Source organism: Drosophila eugracilis, unplaced genomic scaffold, assembly GCF_018153835.1.
Source record: "Drosophila eugracilis isolate 14026-0451.02 unplaced genomic scaffold, ASM1815383v1 contig_367, whole genome shotgun sequence".
NCBI classification, from domain to species: domain Eukaryota; kingdom Metazoa; phylum Arthropoda; class Insecta; order Diptera; family Drosophilidae; genus Drosophila; species Drosophila eugracilis.
The window spans coordinates 2,221,382-2,242,750 of NW_024573224.1; the positions used below are offsets into that span (position 1 = coordinate 2,221,382).

A 21,369-nucleotide genomic window follows, 5' to 3' on the forward strand; every position below is an offset into this window, starting at 1 on the left:
TAACGGAGTGAGAGGAAGACTTAGTGATACAGCAAGTGATACAACAGGCCCTGCCCGAATAATCAATCGATCTATCAGAAATCCTAGAAACCAGTTTGTCTTACAAGTATGCGGCGAACGTGTTGTCGGGATTTTCAAAAAATAACCCCATCAGAAATGACAGCAGCAAACTCAGACAAAACGTCCGACAAGGAGAACGATCCCGATTCTGATACTGAACCAGTCGCCATTGGAGCCACCAGAACCACGGCTCAGCCAGCGAAGTCCACTACGGCCACGCCCACAAACTCAGGCGTCCAAGATGCCAGCGGCAATTCTCCGCTTATGTTCCAGTCGTACGTTGATGGCAATGGGAATGGCGTCTACAAGATCATTAAGACAGTGGGAAAGGGTAACTTTGCCAAAGTCAAGCTGGCGATTCATGTGCCCACCGATCAGGAAGTAGCCATCAAAGTAATCGACAAGACTAAACTGAATACAAGCGCCCGGGAGAAGCTTTACCGAGAGGTGAAGATCATGAAGCTATTGAACCATCCAAATATTGTAAAACTCTTCCAAGTCATCGAGTCGGAAAGGACACTCTACCTGGTAATGGAGTATGCGAGTGGAGGAGAGCTCTTCGATCATCTGGTGAAGAACGGAAAGATGAGCGAGAAAGATGCCAGAGTGCTCTTCCGGCAATTGGTGTCCGCGATTCAGTACTGTCATGGAAAGTCCGTGGTACATCGTGATCTCAAGGCGGAGAACTTATTGCTGGACCAGAAAATGAACATTAAAATCGCGGACTTTGGATTCAGCACTACCTTCGATCGTGATGCCCAACTAGAGACGTTCTGCGGAAGTCCACCATACGCCGCCCCTGAACTCTTCAGAGGCAAAAAATACACCGGGCCAGAGGTGGACTCTTGGTCATTGGGAGTCGTGCTCTTTACCTTGATTAGTGGTTATCTACCTTTCGATGGTGGCACCCTCAAGGAGTTGCGCGATCGAGTTCTTCAAGGTAAATACCGTGTTCCCCACTACACCTCAATATATTGCGAGAACCTGATTAGGAAATTCCTGGTTCTGAATCCTGACAGGCGTTTAACCCTATCGGCAGCCATGGAGGATAGGTGGATTAATATGGGTCATGACGAAAACAATAGGTTAACTCCATTCCAAGAGAAGTCCATGGATTTGCACGATTTCCATCGATTGGATATATTGAAGAGTATGGGCCATAAGCGGCGGGATATAGAGCAGTCGCTAAAGGAGCAGAAGTTCGATGACATCTATTGCACCTATATGCTCCTAGGATTATCAAATACCGGCTCAAAATCTGTGGCTTCCTTGCCGGATACACCATTTTCTTCTGCGGTTCTTCCTGTTCCTGCAACTCCGAACAAGGTTACTGTGACTCAAGTCTCCTTTGATCTAGACAATAATGTTCCCATCCATTCTGCCGCTGCTACCAGTCGTCCCATAGCTCCACGTTTGGCAAATGCCATCCTTACGCCCATCTCGGAACCACCACCCAAATTTACAAAACGCACAACTCACAAGACCACCGCTCCTTTAACCGGACAGGGACGTTATGAGCCCTCAAGTCAGCTGCTGACTCCATTGCCTAAAACAGGGGCCAGTGCATTCGGGGATGTGAAACCAACACTACTGAGTGCCCAACGAAAGTTGGCCCTAACCCAGAGGATCAACAACACCCCAACCCGGAAACAGCATACCGTTTCGCAAGCATCAAACCAAGATCCGGGATCTACTAGAAGACTTATGAACCATCAAGAGAAGGCTGCGAGCCACTTCAAAACCTCCCCGATACCCTCTAATGACATAAAAATGAACTCACGAATTGGCTTCTTCTCCAAGTTGTCCGCCCGCTTAGCTCGAAGGAATATCCAGCAGGACCTAAAGGAAATCAACGGCCATGTCAAAAAAACTGGCAAATAGCCAGGTGCCGAGGATAGAAAATAAGAAAAGCCCAACCCTGAACTTACAACCGCAAGTGATACAGTAGACCCTTCCCGAACGGACGATCGACCTTGAGTATTTTTAATGAAAACGACTTAAAATTTAGTATTTGAAATAGCTGTTAATTTAATAGATATGTGTTACGAGCTGAGGTGATCGTTCTGAACTGATCTTGAAACTTGACTGTCAAAAAAAAATTTAAATAAATTTAATCGATCGCTTTATCTCTTTAATATATAAATTTTTTATAATTAGTTTAAATAATCAAATAAATCTTTTTTAGTATAAATGTAAAAAATATGTTTTTCCTCAATATCTTTTATATAGAAATTAATGATTATGAAATGTTATGGACCTGTGATGAATGAAAACGATCACCCAGAAAGAAAGAAACATTAACCAATTGGCTGGAACACTAAAAGGGTGAACATAAAAAACAGCAGCAGCAACAATTTTAGTTTGCGTGTCGTTTTCACATTAAATGGAGCGGTGCGAGGGATTAGGAGGAGAGAGGGGGTTTGAAACTAAAAATACTTAGGGGGTGGAGATACCCCCTGAGCAACACGAAACCGCAATCATTTTGCACTTTTCGAGGCAACAACAAGAACAACAACAACTACAAAGGTTAGTTCAAGGGGTTGGGGGTGGTAATTTGAAGGCGTCGAGCGGCGGAAGGAAAAGGCGTTCACAGCCGAACATAACAATATCCGGAAAGAAACCAATAACAAACGGGAAATTCCGCAGAAGGGCCGACGACTATATCTATTTTTTTTTTTTTGTTGCTTTTGGTGGGAACCGAGTTGGAAAAAGGATGTCGAAGGGGTGGGTTACCTGGCTATAAAAGGGTGGTTTAGGACTGATTGGACCCATTGGGAGCGGAAGCAGAGCGTTTAATTCGTTAACTGACGGAAGAAGGTGACTGGGAATAAGTAACAGGTCGCACATAAATTAGACGGGCCAGCTAGTGCATTAATGTGCATATGCCCACTCTTCGCAATTGTTCTCCCACAAATTCAGACCACCCTAGTAATTAGGCTCTTACTCACTCCTGGCGACTGATAAGATTGGGCCCAAACCGAAATGCAAACAAAAATACTCGCGGTCTATTTGCATGGGACTAGAACGGAGCAGAGCTTCGATTGTTTGCTTTAAGGGTAAACCGCACTCGCATTTATAGATATGGATATGGAGATATATGCATATAGATGATGGTGCTGATAAATAGTACTTGAAGCAAATAAAAGTGCCTATGCAAACAGGTCGAGTCAATAATTTAACTAAAAGCGCGCGCCATCGATTAGATATAGACAGGCGACAGTTGACAGTCGTGGTTTATCAAGAACTGAATCTGATAAGATAGTCACTCCACAGAAACAGAGAAACAGTCCATGTCGATGATCCTTCCTTGAAACCCCATTTAAACACCCTGAAAGTATGCTGCAAAAGTTTCACCCGGAAGTGCCAATAAGAAAGCCATCTAAGACTAATCAGCAATGTCTCGCAGAACAAAGAACCTGGCTAATTTGCGGCAACAATTCGTAACGAGCATGTAAATGAAAGTTTAACTGTAACTGCAAGTTAAACCCATTTATCCAGTGGGTTGGGTGGCAAATTGGCCAAGTGTAAGCCAAGGCTCTTGACATCTAATTGAGGGTGGATTCGTCTTCGTTTCTTTTGGGGGGGCACAGCACCGCCTTCAAGTGTCTGCCGGCAACGCCTTGAGTGTGACTTGGGTCCGGGTCTCAGAGTCCTGAACTCTGAATCCTTAGCCACTGCCACCCACAATTATGTCAATAGCCAAGTTTTCAGGGCCAGTCGAGATTTGGTAGTGACAAAAGGTTTTCCCCTTACCATCTTTCCCCCAATAGCGGTTTGTATTGTTTACCCTGGGTAAATATTTTACGGCCCAAGAAATGCCACAAGAAACTGTAACAGAGTCCTGTGCTAAGGGGCTTAACCTGCTGAAATGTCAAGTGGGGCCGTCGCTTCTTTTGATTTTTCACAATTTTTCCTTTCGTTTGCCTTTTGCGGTCGCTTAAGAAACATTTTCCCAGGCTTTTCATCTTTTTTTTGCTCGGTTTTTTCTTTGGCATTGTTCTCTTCGCGCTTGCCAATTAGTCCTAGCCATTTTCGAATGTCCTTTTTGTTTCTACCCTAGCCAAGAATTTTTTGTGTTTCTTATGCCGCAACCCTTAATTAATGGCTAGCTTATTCCTCAACTTTGAGCCTCAGCCTGAGTTTAGTTGGCCAACTATTTTGTCTCATTTTCCGCCTGACTTAAGCGCTTAATAGTTTCTAGTTTTTATATGCCATAGTTCTGTATCCCTGCCTTGATCCTTATTGGTGTGTCTTCTTTGGCTTGCACTTTTCTTGCTCAAGTCGAAAGTTTTTCTTATTGGAACGGGTTAGGAACTTTGCTTGTGTTCGTCCTTGTTTTTTTTTGTGGTCGCCCGGTAGTTAATCAATTTTTGTCTTTTTTTTTTACCCATGAATTGTGTAAAAAGTTTAGTCTACAAGTATGTTCGTTACCAAAAGGGGAGGGAGTGGGTATTTTGGGACAAGTCTTTTTGTGGTCGGGTGCAAGGGAAAACTTTTAATTAAGAAAACCTTGAAGTGATTTATTGATTAGAACTCGGCATGGTCAAACTTTCTGTGGTCGCAGACAACCCACTCTCAACTTTCTGACTTTTCTTTAGCTGGAGGAGGTTCTTCATTGTGTCTCTACCCGAAGACAACCAATGAAACGCTATCTATCGTTTTTTATGAGAAATAATTGAGGTGGCTCCTCTTCCCCTACTAAATCAAGTAGTCTGACTCAAGTCAACAAATGCGAAGCGCGGCGAAATCAATTCTCTGTCTCACTCTTGCTTTAGAATATAGAAAAAGTACCGATTCGCTGCTTACGGAAGCGCAAAGAAATACACCCACTTTCCCTAACCACTGACTAAATATCCATACCATACCAATCCAAACTTATATTCAGTCTGCTCAACTGGCAGAACGAAACTTTGGACCCAGCCCACAGAAACTTTGGGCATTATTATTACTGGCCAATACGCAGTAAGAAATAAAGTCGAGGAAACAACAAACAAAATGGTGAGCACTTCCGCCCGGCCCGAAAGTAATTACCAAAAGTCGGTAGTCGGTAGTTGGTAGTCGGTAGTCGGGAGCTTCAACTTGGTCTGTGCCGCACATTTCACGCCTCCGCCCTTTGGGCTCCCCTCTCTTGTAAAGCCATCATTGTTTTAATTGTAAACAATATGAAGATAATCAGAGACCCGAAATCAGTGCGTGGCAGGGTAGAAACTGCAGTTCAGGTGCCCAGTTCTTGGTGACACATGCCCAGACCCACCTTCAACGCCAACTCCACCTCCACTCTTTCACCCACACTACTTTTTTAAATACCAACCCAGCCAGCGGAAGTGTCGCCGTGACTGTGGGCACAACAAAAAAGCGGAACTACTCTTGAAAGATTTGCGTTGGACAGGCAGGCACCTTTACCTGGCCTGCTGCTCTGTCTGCGGCTTTTCATCGGAACCCGGCAACTTTCGCGGGCTGAGGCTGCTGAGGCTGTCATGAGTTGCTGGCCCTCGCATATTATTAACGTTTTAATACGTATTTGTGCTGCCCCTCCCTATACCCTGCTTTCCTGCTTTCTGCCACTTTGGTGCGTGCTGCATGGCAGGGGGAAATGGTAATGGGTATGGGCAGTAAAATGGGCAGGGGATGGAGTTGGAGAACAGAGCACAGAGGACAGAGGGTGTGTCTCGACCACTTGTTGTGGATCGGAGCACGTGGGAAAGTGGAAAGCGGTTGTCGATGCGAATGGGACCATTGAGTTTCCGACTGGGCTTACACTTGACAATATTGTTATTAATTTTGAACAAAGGAAGTCATTTTTGTTTATAGTTCTTGTAAAATTGCTTTTTACTTTAAAATCTGTTTCCTATTTCTCTTACCCCACTTTAAGTATATATTTAATAATTAGACAAAGCAATTAAAACGCATTTATTATTATCAATAGATACTTGTCATTAGGATACCCAATATTCTGAGTGTAGCTTAGAGCCTTGGCATGACCAGAGCAATGCAGTCGAGCGATCGAGATAGCGCCGAATAAAGCTGGATCCGACTAGAAAACAGTGCAGCGGGATGGGATGCTTGAATGATTTCGCCATATGAGACGCGACACCAGCCCAAATCGACTCAGATCGCCTCACGCCAAGTGCTCGTGCATCCGGTCTAGTTTTGGGGGTTGGGCTGAGGCTTGATTCGCCTGCGCTAGCTTATATAAGTCTATGGCAAATGGGTGTCTCCTCGTCTATGTGCGGTGTTTGTATTTGTGTTGTGTGCTTCTCTCTAGATACTAAATACTAGATACTAGAACTAGATGGCATCGCACAGATGCTAGTACTTGGTGCTCGTACTCATGCATGGCGCGCACCAAATACGAAATAAATTACACTTGATTATCTTGTTGCTCGCCTGGCTGCTGCTCGACCGCTGATCTGTCGCAATAGTTTGTCCATGTCCGAAATAGGCGAACAAAAAACAAGAAAGATCTAGAGTTTCCATTCCAACGATAGTTGAATACTCTTACTGCAAATACTTTTACTCGACTTTTAGGCTTAAAATGATATTCATAAGAACAAATTTTCTTTTGAAGTTCAAATTTAAATGCAAAATAAGTAAGGATTAATTTCAATGATACTTATTGCTAACTCTACATTATTTCCTATAATTTCTAGTCGATTTTCAACTATCAGTCTACCGATAAAGACTACACTAATTGCTTTTATCAACTTATCTTATCTATAGTTTAGTTCTGTTCAATTAATATATGAGCTGTTATTTATGGTCTGCTCTTATATATTCTCCGAAAAGGGGACTAGTGGTGAAATTTACGAGGAGCTGAGAACATTCTAGATTTTTATCCAACCTTTTTGTAAAATTCTATAGGCCTTTAAATTAAGCAGAGTATCATAGACCAACAGAAAGGCGGACAGACCGACCCTGGACATGTGTTGATATTCTACAAGTCATTTGCTGACTTAATTTCTAGCGCTTGAAACGGAATAGAACGGAACCGAGCAGAATGTTGTTGTAGTTTCCAATGGATGGTGGAAGGGGTATGGGGTATGGGTGGTCAGTGGGTGGGTTTTGGGTACTCGAGAGGATTGTGGGGGTCATTTCGATGAGAGCCGCGACATTTGCTCAGCGAGGCGTGCAACTTTGGCCGGCGCTCAAGTGAACGCTGCCATTGGCCGGCGCGCAAGTCAGATATTTTGCTCGGAATCAGGCTATACTATATTCTATATACTATATGCCCCGAGTGTGTGCTTTATTTAATTCCAGATAATCATCGCGACTTGTTGCTGCTGTGACTCTGTCTCTTTCTGCTTCTGTGCCGGGTTTTAGGGTAATTTTCTTTTCGCAATTGAATGAATTTGCGTTTCGGTCTGCCACTATACTAGCCAGCCCCCTTCGTATACCCGTCGTCGTTATACAAAAATTTTTTTCTATATTGTTCGGACTCAATAAGAGATTATTCGAGGGCTCATGTGTATTTAGATGTATATTTAGATGGTTGCGCTCAGCTGCATGGTAGAAATTTTCACTTCCGTTCTTAAAACGATTTCCGGCGCTCAACCATCAGAGGAGTTGGCCGTGCATGGCGAAAAGGTCTAAAGTTACGAAGGCCCAAAACTTTCTACATGACATTTCCACCTGGATGCTGGCCAAAGTTCCAGAGTTCCGTACAATGTGCTAAACATTTCGGTGTGTGGGTCGCATTTGAAACTTTCTTGGTAGCAAAATGTTAAACAAAACAAGCAACTTGCCTGGGTCTTGGGTAGGTTTTAAGAGCGAAGGAATGAGCTCGAGGACTGCATGGCCATTGTGCGCCTAAAAGTCAACTTTAATTTAGCATTTTTCATAAGTAGCCTTAGGTGCACTTACTTATGCACTGGAAAGAAAACTGTGAGTGGAGAAGAAGGCTACGCGGTGGCTGCACATGAGCAACTCAAGCCGTAGGGCTAAAGTTCCTCCACCAAGTGGATAAAAAAAAAACAAAACTGGCAATAACAAGTAAAAACAGCAGGAAAACTCATTTACACGGCATCGAGCTGGATGAAATAACAAGTCTGGGTGGAAAATGGGAAATGCTTAAGACTTGCTTCCTTCTATTTTGTCGCTTAAGCTGAAAATAATTGCAGCCTGCTTGTAAATCCAACAACGCAGCAACTAGCGGCGTCTGCTGTCAGCAAAAGGATAACACGGCGCCTCATTACACACACACACACATATATAGACAGGGTAGAGGTATGACACACACATGCAACTTCAGCAATTTCCGTTTCCGCTGTTGCACTGCACTGTTCCCTACACCTACCACTATACACACCATCTTCTTCTAGCCCAGACGCCTGTGTTTGTTTTCCTTTTTTTTTTTTGATTTCCTCCCAGCAGGTCTGCAGCTGCGGGTGGAAAGTCAAAGAAAATGTCTGCGTGAAGAGCTGGGTTGGTAGGAGAAATTGAAACGGACACGGGGCAGATGCAGATGCCCCACAACGGCCATCTCTCTCTGTCAGTTTTCTTTGCCATTTCATCTTAAGTAGCACACAAATAAACAAAGGCAAACAAGCGAGGATTTCATGAGTCCTGCAGCTCACAAAGGCGCCTCTCCATATGGCAGCACTTTTCGATTAAGGATACTTTGCCCCTGCATCTCATCTTCTCTCTCTCTCTAGATATATATATGAGTGTGTGTGTGTTGACTTTCTAATTAAAAAATGAAGTCCACTCGAGCACAAAGGCGTTTCATTAGACCAAGACTGGACGCAGACTTAAAGTTAAAGGATAAAGTGAAGTGGACTTACCAAAATTTAAGCGGCTTTCTCATTGGATAACTTCTCGATATGGTGTAACCTGCAAGTAAAAAGCAAACGATGGCACAGGGCGCAACGTAATTGTGAGATTAGTAATTTGGTCATTTGGTTCAGATGGTAAGCTGAAATAGTTGTGGAGAATTGCAAAAAGGGGGAGTTCACAAGCCCTAATTCTTAAGGAAATCTGAAATTCTGCCTTTCAAAACAACTAACTAAACTTTATTATGTACATTGCGAGCTATTTGGCGGGTTTATAGGGTTAATATTTATAAGTAATTGGATGGATTTGCAAGTCACAAGCTGCAAGCGGGAAATAAAATAAAATTGGTTTTTGGGAGTTCGTAAAATAAGAGTAATTATTGGGTTGGTGGATACTTAACGAAATAGTCACTAATAAAATTAAAATTTCTATGGCTGCTGATATTAAAAAATCTATATTTTAGACAAGCTTTTTCATTTAAATGTGTAATTGCCTATATTTCTTAATTAATATATAAATATAATTATAATTTTTTAATATCATTTCCATATTGACAAAATTATTATCAACTCAATCTAAAATACTAAAATTATCATTTTTCAGTAATTATTTAATTTACGTAATTTAGAAAACGAAATAAGCTTGCAGCTTCTCTATATATCATCTCAGCTCTTAGCTATCTATTCTTCACTTTTACAATTTTCTAAACAAAATATTATATTTTGAAATGTTCATTTCGGGGGTAAATGTTCTAGTTTTGTTTGGTTTGTTTTCTTTGAGTTGCTTTTGTTTTTTTGCACCAATACCATTTGCGATATTTTACCCTTAATTTAAGTTACAATGCCAGTGGCGAGTGCGAATCAAGCCGCTTCAGAGGATCGCTCCGCTTCATAGCGGTCGTGTGTTCAGCGTTGGCAGCTGGCGGCAGGAGCGGCGGCAGCAACAGTCGCTCTCAAGGAGCTGGACTGTACTGCTGCCAGAAGCGGGCGGGAATTGTCCGCAGACCGCTCAGGTCGCTGGTGATGCGAATTGGAATTCGGATGAGGGCAGCTCATTTTCTTGAATTTTGGCCGAGTCGTTGTGCACAGATTTTGATTTTTTAAAGAGGGACTTGGGATGGCGAACACAATTCACTCTAGCGCTGCGGTCAACGGAGTTTTGGGACTTGGGGTCATCAGGGGTCACAAATGGCACATTTTCTTTTTTTTAATTGAATTTTTCTTTTGCCGCTAAGGAAATCATTTTTTTTATTTAAGGCACCGCCGCACGGCTTTCTACAATTCTTGTCACTTTATTGCAAGGCACGCCGAAAATTATGCCACACTTTTCACTGTTTCATTTCCGGTTATTTGGTTTTAGTTAATTATATTTAGTTATTTTATACGGTTTGTTACGCAAAGGTTTTCCAAAGGTTTGTTGCCGCAGCGCTTTTGGTTTTCCAAGTTTAATTTAGAATTTCGAACATTTTCGATTTGTTATGTTGTCAGACTTCTCTTTTTTGTGTTTTATAATTTAAATTTTATTTGGGCTTGATTTGGAATTTCTATTGATGAAAAAAGTATTTATTATAGCTTAAATAACATAAGATTTATAATATAAAATAATTTTGGATAATATTAAAAAGAATAAAAATAATAATAAATAAAAAGAATATATTAATAATATTTTAAATAAAGTTAAGTTGTTACATTTAAAATAAATAAAAACATTTACAATTATGGCATATAAAAAATTAAATGATAAGTTATTTATAAACTTAATATAGATATATACAAATTATTTATTTTATAACAAAACAAATAATTTTTAAAAGTTTATAAAATCATTTTAGATGATTTATTTTTATTATCATATTTAATGTTATTATTTGTAGCACTTTTTTTAATTCAGAACATTTATTTTCTGAGTTGATAAATTCTTGTTGTTTTTTCACAGTCGTAGTTAAGGCTCACTTTGTCACAGTTTTAAGAATTTATTTGATTAAAATTAACATTGCATTAAACATTTTTGTTGTTGAGATGCTCTCATCATCCCCTAACCTGGCACATACCATCATGGAAGTGTGAACTTATGGGACTAACTGGTAACTGATAACTGATTTCTGGTAACTGCGCTGTTGTTGTTCCCTAGCTGAGTGACCAACTGACTAAGGATGAACCAACTGCTCCAACTGTTTCAACTGGCCGCTGCTGCGGCGCTGCTTTCGCTGCAAGCCAAGACGATCAAATGTCTCCCAAGAAACGAAGCCCCAATGCTTTTATATTCGGCTCCGAGTGTGCCAGGGGTCTGTGTGTGAGAGTATTTATATAAAATTAGACACGACCCGCTGTATCTCAACTATATAAGTATGTCCTGCTGCTGCCGCTGGTCTGTGTCTCTGTGTCTGTGTGAAAAGTTGCTGACAAAGTTGAGCGGGGCTGCGGCGAATCTGAGGCTCTGGCTGCCTTGGGCGCTTTAGATAATTTCCTGCCAAGTTTTATTTTTCCCCATCAAAGCCAAGACGCGGCGCCTGCCAATGCGCAGGCAGGATAATTGCGGGCTAACATGTCGTATGCGCAATGTGGCCACCAATGCCGCAGCAACAGCAGAAAGTGGCGCCAGCTTGCGTGTGTGTTAGTGTTCGATGACTTTTTTGTATTATAATTTTTTTTTGTTGGTTTTCTATTGGAGTGTGTGTGTGTGTGTGTGTTTGTGGACCTTTGGTTGGCTAATCGCGAAAGAAGGCAGCGAATAAAGGCGCCGCAAGTTGCACGTACCACAAGACAGCGACACTTGAACTAATTGAGGAGGATCTGTGACTGGGTTCGATGGGCGAGACGATTGAGCTGGCTGAACTAGGCTTTAAATGGTTATTTCTAAGTTATTTGATGATTGAATTTATTTATTAATATTTATATTCATTATTTATTTTAATTAATTTTATTAAAAGAAATTATTTTTTTTTTATTTTATTTAAAACTGATTTGAATTGCTGCTTCAACTCAGACACACAGCTAATGCACGCTATACAATTTAGTTGTTTTTTTATATTTTGTTTTAATATTTTATTATTATTTTATTTGGAATAATTTATTTGGAGTGATTTGAATTTTTTACACAAGTCGAGGCGGCGTTAGTCGGCGTCGTCGATAGAAGACATACGCAAGCAAAACTTCTGCCAGCGCGCGTGACTGGAAACGTACTGAATTTTGTATTCTAGCCTGTGAAAGTAAAGTGCCAGAAGACCAAGGCGCTGCCTCAGTCGAAGTCGAAGTCGAGGATTCGGTCTCCGTTTCCGTTTCCGTCTCAGCTACCGCTGCTGCTGCTCAGTCAACGCCTGCCCACATAAGTGTGCTACACTTTCTTGCAAGCAGGCGAGAAGGTCCTCCCTATACACCAACTCCTACACCCTGGCATCCCTTATCCTGGCATCTGCGATAACGAGCTGCCTTTTCTATATACAAACGAGCGTCGTCGCTTTTAAATATATGTATATCCCATATAATAATATATATTATTTATATATGTATTAGGCGACGCCGGCAGCGACAGAGGCAGCAGATAATTTCCTACACGCAGTAAGTGCAAGTAAGTGTGCGCCTGCTCTCACACACACACACAAACACAAACGCACGCATACCTGCACGAAGAAGCGCTTCAAGGAGGAGCCGATTGCCGAAACGAGCGACCACGAGCGGGACGAGCGGTATGAGGCGACGTTGAGCGGCCGGGCGGGCGGGCGGTACAACCGTACGCGCGCGTAGCTTAAGAAGGACTAGAAGAGAAGAAGCAGGCAGGCAGCGGCCGCAGCAAGCTGAGGACCTTGCCGAGTGGCAATCGTAGCGGATTCGGGAATCGGAAGTCGGATGCCGAAGCTGCTGCGTAGGTGTAGGTGTAGCCGCTGCCTCAGGATAATGTAATGCACTCACACGCACACATGCACACATTCAGAGACGCCGGCAGAGAGAGGACGCAATTAGAAAGCAGCAGGACACGAAGTAGCCGAAAATCAGGAACGAAGGGTACGAAGACCCGAAGCCTGCGGCTGGCAGTCTTCGTATTTGCCGGTTCAGACACTTTTCAAAGGAGCTAAGCCTCTCTCTGTCTCTCTTTTTATCACCCCTCTCGCTCTCTCTCTCTCTCGCTCGAGACTTCTCTGCCAGCGTCTTCTTCTCAAGAGAACACACACTATTTGCTTACCCGTCGGAGGATTCGGAGCATCACATGAGCAATTCTGCGTATCAAAATTGAGTTTTGGACTCTGTAGTTTCGAGTTCGTATAAAAAATATATACAAATCATAATAATACGTATATATACTTATAAAAATGTTGCCAACAATCTTTTTGCTTTGTACTTTTGATTTTACATTTGAATTTTGTAACTTGTGTCTTTGTCTTCATCTAGTGTTCATTTTTGTTTATTTTCAATTTCTTCGCGATTTGTTCATAATGTTCTGGTTTTTACTTTTCGTTTTTTTGTTTTTAAACATATATTTATTGTTAGATATTTTTTTAAGAACTAAAATGGACTGATGATATTGTGTTGTGGGAGGGCAAACAAGTTGAAACAAATAACAAACTGAGAATCGTCGAGAGTTCCTGCCGGTTGAGAGTTTAGTCGAGACTTTTGGAGAGACGGCGAAAAAACACTTGAGAATCGTTCTTTAGAAGCCGGTAAATATAATTCGATTCATTGATTTTTTGTTTGGTCTGAATGAGTTCCTTTTTTGATTCGATGTTTTGGACACACGATCTATCAACTGTTTTTCTGGATAAGAATTTTCTTATGATTTTGTTCGAGTTTTAGTTGCTGATTTAGTGTGTGTTTTTTTTTTAAATATATTTTTTTTTTTTTGGTTTTGTTTTTGAGTGCACGCAAACTTAATACTTAAAAATAAATGAAAACGTAATTGAAAAATCCGAAAATAAAAATTTGTTTGTACGACGACGTTGATGTGAAGCTTTGTACTAAAAATGCGAAAAATTATTTCGCCGCGAATAGGCCGAGGACGACCGCTGACGGTGTCGTTGCGTTGTCGTTGTCGTTGCCGCGACTCTCTGCCCCAGCTGCCCCATCGAACCAGCATGTGTGTATGTGTATATGGGTGTGAGTACGCTGGTATGTGTATTGGCAGCAAAAAATGTTTGGCCGCCGCAGCCGCGAAAAAATACGCGAATATCCTGGAGGGTGGCGGCAGTAGCAGGAGGATATTTTTGCAGGGAGGTATTGCAAAGCCAAAGGCAACAGCAAAAACACGCACACATACAGAGCGTGGGGCTTTGCAAATAAAATCAGCGACAGCGCTGCCAGGACTTCCTATAACACCCATCCACCCAAAACAGGATACTCTCCCACTCACACATCCACACTCTGCTAACATTGGAGGGGAGCTTACACAGACACATAAGCTCTTTGAGCTAGAGCTAGTGCGCATTTCAAATACTCGTATATGATGGAGGGGCAACTGGCAGCGCTGCCGCCGTCGACGTCGCTGCCGGTTGGGGCAGAAGTTGCACAAAATGGAGTATGGGCAGCCTGACTAGGTGTACATTAATATGTGTGTATGAGTCTGGTTAGGCAAGTGTTAGTGTTGGGGGAGAGCAGCAAAAAAAGAGCATCCCTCAACGGGGCTTAAGACTTTCTGAGGACATTCTCCTCTTCTCAAGATTCCCCAATGTTCGAAATGCATTCCACAAGATACTCCAAAATATGGCCTCTTCTATGAGATTGCTGACAAGAAAATACTCAGAGTTGCCGTCGGTACTTTCGTTGGGGAAAGTACTCTAAGCTTATGTCTCTAAAATCAACCGAGTTCCTAGGAGATTTGCCCCATTTTCTCACTGATTTGTCTTTGTTTTTTAGCCTGCAAACACGTGCTTAACTTTGGTAAGTACTCAAATGAAGCTAACAAGTAGTTTCAGTTATAGGAAGAACAAAAGAAAACTTAATTGTTTAAAAATAAAGCAGATGAAAAATTGTTAGACATGATAAACTAAATAATAACATATATATGTTAATTTGAATCTATTTAAAAATGAATAAGAACAAACAAAAATTTAATAAAGGTCAATAATAGTTTAATTTTCTTTATGTTGGTTAAAACTCATGGAAAAATGGCAACAGGGGTATTGCTCAAAAAATCATTTTTAATAACAAAAAGTAATTATTCAAGCAAACAAAAAATGCAGTCACAGATTTATCTTCATTTTCCTACCTATGCAGCATCTTATAATATAATAATGATATACCTCAAGACATATAATTATATTCATTCTCCTGAAACTCCCCAATTTATACCTCCCAGCTTCTAATTCTATAATAAAAAAAAAAAAAAAAAGAATGAATTTTCTAATGTTTTCATGATGGACAAGAGCATTTTCTGGGAATTTTAACATGGGGCATACGCATATTTTCGATCACGTACAGGACAATTTACTGATGTTATTTATCCATGGCGGTGTTCAGTTTCTCTCTCGTGTCCACGGCTACAGCCTGTGTGATCCCAAGGATCCTGGTGAGTCTTGTTCGGGAGTTCGTTGGCCACTCTAGCATTTTTGTCTGCGTCGCCGTCGCCGGAAACGCGGATCGATGCGAGCGGTCCAGCTGAATGAGCTGACCCAGCCGCTCCAGAGGATCGTGATGAAGCTCTGGCGGATTTTCAATCGGTTGCAGTGCCTCGCAGTATCTTTTGGATTGCGCCAGGATCAGAGTGTGTGCAAACATGAGAGGTCAGTCAGTGGACTTTTATTTTGGATTTCCCGTTTGAATATTATTGATTTGATAGCATCTTGCTTTTCGAAGGATATAGTTTTCTGGAGACAAGCATCTTAAGGGAATTTTATAACAGGATACAGATGACAGCAGACGACGACGCAGACGAGTGGACGCCGTTGACTGGACTGTTTTGATCGAGTTCCGGATCTTTGGGCTCAGGATGTCAGCAATATGTTTTTGGTTTAATCGAGCGTTTTTAAATTTTGGTCTTTATTTGAGGGGGCAGCAGCGGTGTGTTATAGAAATCAATGGGATATGTCAAAAAAATCAGTTGATTGCATTAGAATTTCGTTGTTTGCTTTCAATCGAAGCTGTTATTGTAATATACACCCGCTGAGGCAGACACACGCACGCACACACACACACACGAACGCACACGAAAGGACACCCGCAGGAGGATGCATATATTTTTTAGATAGATATATATTTGTATATATTTTATTTCATTTATTGTATATAAATAGTATTTGACGGCACTCGAACTGCAACTGAAGCCTCAGCCCCTTAGCGGTATGGGGGGCGTGGGCGTTTGACTTTGGGGGCGGCAAACGCGCGCGCACTTTGCACCCATTTATATATATATATATATCTATATTCTATACCGTATATATATATATATATGCAATATATATATTTTATATATATATAATAATGCGGCCTCACTCCACTCCACTTCACCGGCGTGTGTGTGTGCTGAATGCTGGTTGCTGGATTTTTTAGAAAATAAGCAAGTCCGAAACTGAACCGAACCGTCGACGACTTGGACCAACTCTGCGGCTCCTCGCTGGAGCGGCAGCTATCGTTACGTGGCGTTGGCGTTACTTCTTTTGCTCGGTGCGGTGCGTCGAGCCGAGAATATAAAAAAGCAATGTTCTACTCAAAAGACGTCCAAAAGCCGTATGCCAACTGCGGTGCCCGGCCGATGCCTTCCGATGCCGATAGATGCGATGCGTTGCGTTGCGTTCAGTTCGTTCGGCGTTCCGTCATCGCGACACGGACACGGACTTTGGCAAAACGACGACGCGTACATGGCCTCCCCACCTAGGGTGCACCAACCCTTCCTTCCCCATCGACAACCGCCAAAAAAAGCTACAGACGCGCAAAATGCAGCGAACCCCCCAGCCCCTGCCACCCTACGTATGTAAAAGCATCACTGTTTAAGTTTTTTTCCTTTGGCAAAAGTTCGCGCGCGCAAAAAGCACTCACACACACACACACTGATGGGCCCATGGCATCTCTATGTACTTTGACCACTCGATGTGCGAATGAAGCGCGGCCTGAAAGGGGGCAGGGTGGGGGATGGGAGAGGAGGGTGAGTAGGTTCGCCAACGCTGCCCATCAAGAAATAGAAAAAACTTGGCTCCAACTCTACGCAATGTCTACGCTCCCACACTTAAGCCACCCACCCACCTCAACCCATTCCATCCCATCCCATCCCACCATAACGACCCTTTTTCGAGCCGACCAACCACGCACAGCGATGCTGGCAAAGAAATGCAGCTGCACCACCGCCTCCTGCTCCTGCTTTTTTTGGGCCCCCAGATCATTACGACTTCCATCATCATCATCATCATCATCGTCGCCGTCGTTGTCGTCGTCATCCTACTGGCAAACGCACAAATCACGCAGTCAGGTGGGTGGATGGGCGGCAGGGTGGCTGAAGGGCAGTTGCTTGCTGCACGTGCTGGGGCTCCAGGAACAGCTGCTACTGCTGTGGATACTACTGCAATCGCCCCCTCTTCGGCTGCCATGTAAATTTTCCGAGGCCTGGTCAAGTAAATAAAATGCAGCCAAGGGGGACGAGGGGGCAGAGAGGCAAAGGACTTCTAAAAATAAGCCGAAAAGAGACAACACAACCAAAAAAGAAGCAACCGCCTCAGTCTAGCTGCTTGTATTCACGTGTGTGCGTGTGTGTGAGAATCCTGGAGTGCAATTGCCTTGCAGCGTTGCATCCTTTCGGCTGCACTCGCAGCTCTCGTTGCGCAGCCCTTGCTCTCGCACCCTCTCTTTCTTTCCTACCCACTCTCGCTCTCACTCACTCACTCACTCAGTCTTTCTCTCTTGGCTCTTTGGAGTTTTCCTTTTTTCCCATCTAAACTGTGGCAAGTTGGCGTCGACAGCGATGCCTGCGCCGACTTCGCTGCCATCTGCTATTTACTAGTGCAGTCGCTGGTAAATGAAGCGGCCCCCAAGCCACCCATCACCGCCTAGACACCCAACCACCCAAAACACCACCCACTGCCCCTTTAGCTGCTGCTGCTATCTTCTAGTTGGCAATTGCATTGCCTGCAATGCACTTCTCCTGTTGGGGAAACGGGAATGCATTGCGCATGTCCTTGTTTACATTATGTGCATGACTCCAAAACTTCGCCCCTAGTGTGAGTGTGTGTGTGCTTGTGTGTGAGGATGTAGAAAAGCAAAAAGTCTACAACTACAACTAAACCTGCTGCTGCTGCTGCTGGGGAGAGTTGCACGCACACCAGCAACACGATGCTGTTGCTGTTGCATGTTGCTGCTGCAGCTGAACGCCGTCATCCGACGACAGGACACGAAGTCCTTCGAAACTAGAGCCGAGCTCAAGCAGGGAGAATGCCTTCCGTGCGATCTTCAGACCCACTGAACTAAGGAACCAATTTCTTGTAGAAAGTAATTAGTTGTAATAATTAATGTGGGAAGTTTTGAGTTCTTTCCAATGAGGAAAATTGAGAGCCAATGTTTTATGCGAAACATTCTTTCGCTTAAGATATATTTTTTAGGACTGATTTTGTTACTCTTAAATTTATTATAAAGTACTGCGATTTTATATATCTTTACATATTTTAATGAGACTTTAATCTACGACGCTTTCAAAGCATTTCAAAATCTTACTAAAGGTAACTTAGAACTTCTTATTTAAGTTTTCTTGGATTTTAAGTAAAAATTATTATCAAAATGTGAAGTTTCAAATATCATTCATAAAAGCACTTTCGATATGGGCTTTAAATCAGTAACTAGACCTTTATTTATAGGGGAAATTGCAATCTCTAAGCGTTGGTCAAGTCCTAATACATTCTTCGGAAAATATGCACTCTACTTGTTACTTTCTTCTAACACTCAAATCAACTGTCTCAAATTGTATGTCAGATAGATTTATGATCTGTACAGATCTGTGATGTTTACATATTCCTTAAGATGAATGAAAACAGCATTCAAGACTTTCTTATTTTAGAACAGAACCTATCAAAGCATTCTTTAAAGAATAGTAACCTTAATTAATATATCAATCAGAGACACTATATATTACCATAGTAATAATATGAATACACCCAGGAAATAATGTTTAAATAGAATTAACGATTTAATTGAATAAAATTAAGACTCTTTACTTACCCTCAAATAAAAGTACATCGAAAAAATATCACATCACAACAATTTTTGATATTCCGTTTGCATTTAATGTTCTCTCTAAATTTTGATTAATTTTTTATTCGTCACTATAGTTCCGTTTTTTGTTTTGCATTCTTCTTTTATATAATTTTTTTTGTAATTTATTTATATTTTTTTTGATAAATTATTATAAGAAAATTTTGCACTTGTAAAATTTAGCGTGTAATTTTTGTTGCATTCATAGACTTTTTGGTTGTTTAAAAATTTTTCAGGTAATTTCGTAGTTTTCGATTTCGAGTGTTGACTTCTGCTCTTCTGCTCCTTCTTTACTTTCTTCTCTTTTTTTTTTGACTTCCCTTGGATCTTTTCCAAAATTGTTGTGGCCGAAATGCACAATACAAAAGGTGAATTAACTAAGGATCTACGTCTGAATTTGTAGAAACTGAGAGTGTGTCGGGACGATGACGAACCTTTGGCCGAGACTTGAAGACGGAACGGGCCAGACGATATCGAAATCAAATTCAGACGTTTGAATTTTGGCTCAAATCGGAATCGGTGCGGAACTGAAACTGGAGTTACTCAATCTTTATACTTCTTCTTTTTTTTCCGGTGTATATATATTTTTATCTGCTGACTTTACGGACTTTTACTGGTATTGCCTGCTTATTTTGGTTGATTATTTGGCTTTGACTTGCTTTGACTTGTGGCTAGATGTTGTTGTTGTTGTTGTTTGTTGTTGCTTGTTGTTGTTGTTTTACTAACGAAATGCTGCGTTTGTATGGCGCTGATTATCAAGTGATTAATATTATCGATATTGGTAAAAATGTAACTTTGTCTATTTTGTTATTTGTTGTTGGCTGGCTGGTTTTGTTAGTTAGTTTTGGGAAATGAGGAAAAAACTGCGCTACATTCTAGTGCCGGCGTTTACATTGTCTTTGGCGCAAGCCGGTTGGTTTTTTTGTTTTATATTTTGCTGTTTATTTTGGCGGGTTAGTATGCACTCAAGATGGCATGGCCAATGATTTCTGCTCGAGCCCCAGCCCGAGTCTTAGTACGAAGGGCTGGAGGGCCAACGGGGCGTATGAGTGCCTCGGCCGCATTGCGTATACGTAGTGGGGGGCCAGGCTGGAGGGTGGTTAGGTGGAGGTGGTGGTGTTAGGTTGGTGTCTAGTCTTGCACTTCAAGTCATTTTGCACACACTTTCACTTTCACATTCACTTGGCACTTTTTTCCCATATCCTTTCACTGTTTTTCTATGTCTGTCTTCTTTCAATTTTTTCTTTCTTCTGTTTTTTTTGTAGAGTTTTTCTTGGGGTTGGAAAACTGCTTCTGCTTCGGCTTCTGCTACTGCCTCTGGGCATTGATTTATGCAGATGCGAAGAAGTCTGCGAGAAGTGGCGACCTGCCTGCCGACTGCCTGCCTGCCTGCCTTGCACTGCCTACTGATGCACTGCCTTGCCTGCTGAATGCTGCCTACTGCCTGCTGTCTGATCCTGGTAGCAGCACAGAACGGGCTCAGTTCGATTCAGGACAGGCCAGGACAGGGAGACGTGAACCCGAGGAGCAGAAAAAAGCGCCGCAACTTGTTTCGCGTTTAGCAGTTTTCTGTTGCAATGTCCTGGCAAAAATTGCTAACGATGACGGGCCCCAGAGTCACAGAGCCGCTGTCGATGGCGATGGCGTCGTCGCTGCAGCGCGTTGATTATGAGGGACGCCAGCCCCTCGGCCGCCGTTTCTGATGCTCCTGATGGAGTAGGATGATGCGGATGTTGGATACGTGGATACGTGGCTACGGATGAAAGTGGCCGCTGGCCGGGCGCGAAACGCGCGCAAAAAAATTCCGCGGCTACGTCGCAGGCAGCGGCAGCAGCGCCAACCGAATTGTCCTCGTCCTTTTTGGTTTGGCTTTGGCGCAAAAAATTGCTGCGACTGCGACGTCAGCGCTGCTTCTGCTAATGTACATACACACATGCACCATTCCAACACAAACACACACTAGAACAGTGGGCGCACATATGCAATGCTGGACAAATCCAAAAACACAGAGAGAAACAGACAGCAACGCGCGCTCAGTCGCGAAAAATCAAAACAAAGCGCGACGACAGCAGCAGCGGCGTCCTCACCAACACATAGACACCAAGAGAAGGACATGGACAATGCACATACCACATTCGTACTCACACACACACACACATTGGTATTCCAACCCATACTCTCCACATTTCCAATCAAGAGCAAAACGCATTTTGCTGCGCCTAAAAATCAAACAACGCCAAAAAGTATGCAACACCCAAACCCCCAAGCGACTGATGAGGTGGTTTTCGGAATGGGTAACTGCATGGTGGGCAATGGGTACTGACTGGGAGGCGAAAAACTGCAGCTTTCGGGCCTAAGTGTACCTAAAACCTAACCCCCCTTT

At 42.5% G+C, this 21,369-nt stretch overlaps 2 protein-coding genes across 9 annotated transcripts in view; one reads left to right on the forward strand and one right to left on the reverse strand.

Annotated features, from left to right (window-relative positions):
* The window catches only part of LOC108116323 (homeobox protein prospero), a 55,157-nt gene extending 34,445 nt beyond the window's left edge, over positions 1 to 20,712 (reverse strand). For 2 of the 7 annotated variants that reach the window (XM_017228137.2, XM_017228136.2), the window contains exons 1-2: positions 18,954 to 20,704; positions 8,841 to 8,889 (exon numbers count right to left, since the gene is read on the reverse strand). The gene's annotated coding sequence lies outside the window, so the exon portion shown is untranslated. Of the gene's footprint in view, positions 1 to 8,840; positions 8,890 to 9,652; positions 10,371 to 13,008; positions 14,774 to 15,234; positions 16,057 to 18,953 lie in introns of those variants that run through there. The other 5 variants (XM_017228134.2, XM_017228130.2, XM_017228133.2 and 2 more) reach the window with 5 other exon arrangements.
* On the forward strand, positions 109 to 2,186 carry LOC108116326 (serine/threonine-protein kinase MARK2-like). 2 transcript variants are annotated; one of them, XM_041818725.1, is made up of 2 exons: positions 109 to 2,037; positions 2,096 to 2,186. In XM_041818725.1, the coding sequence occupies exon 1, from the start codon at positions 109 to 111 to the stop codon at positions 1,939 to 1,941; it is 1,833 nt and encodes a 610-aa protein (XP_041674659.1). In that variant the 3' UTR covers positions 1,942 to 2,037; positions 2,096 to 2,186. The 2 variants fall into 2 exon arrangements, with proteins under 2 accessions (XP_041674659.1, XP_041674660.1); XM_041818726.1 differs by lacking the exon at positions 2,096 to 2,186 and having other exon boundaries at positions 109 to 1,000; positions 1,053 to 1,194.
* Positions 20,713 to 21,369: the final 657 nt, after the last annotated feature.

Bases quoted from the DNA above. Each gene is read 5' to 3' on its own strand.
- LOC108116326 (XM_041818725.1), top strand. From the start codon at position 109: ATGCGGCGAACGTGTTGTCGGGATTTTCAAAAAATAACCCCATCAGAA.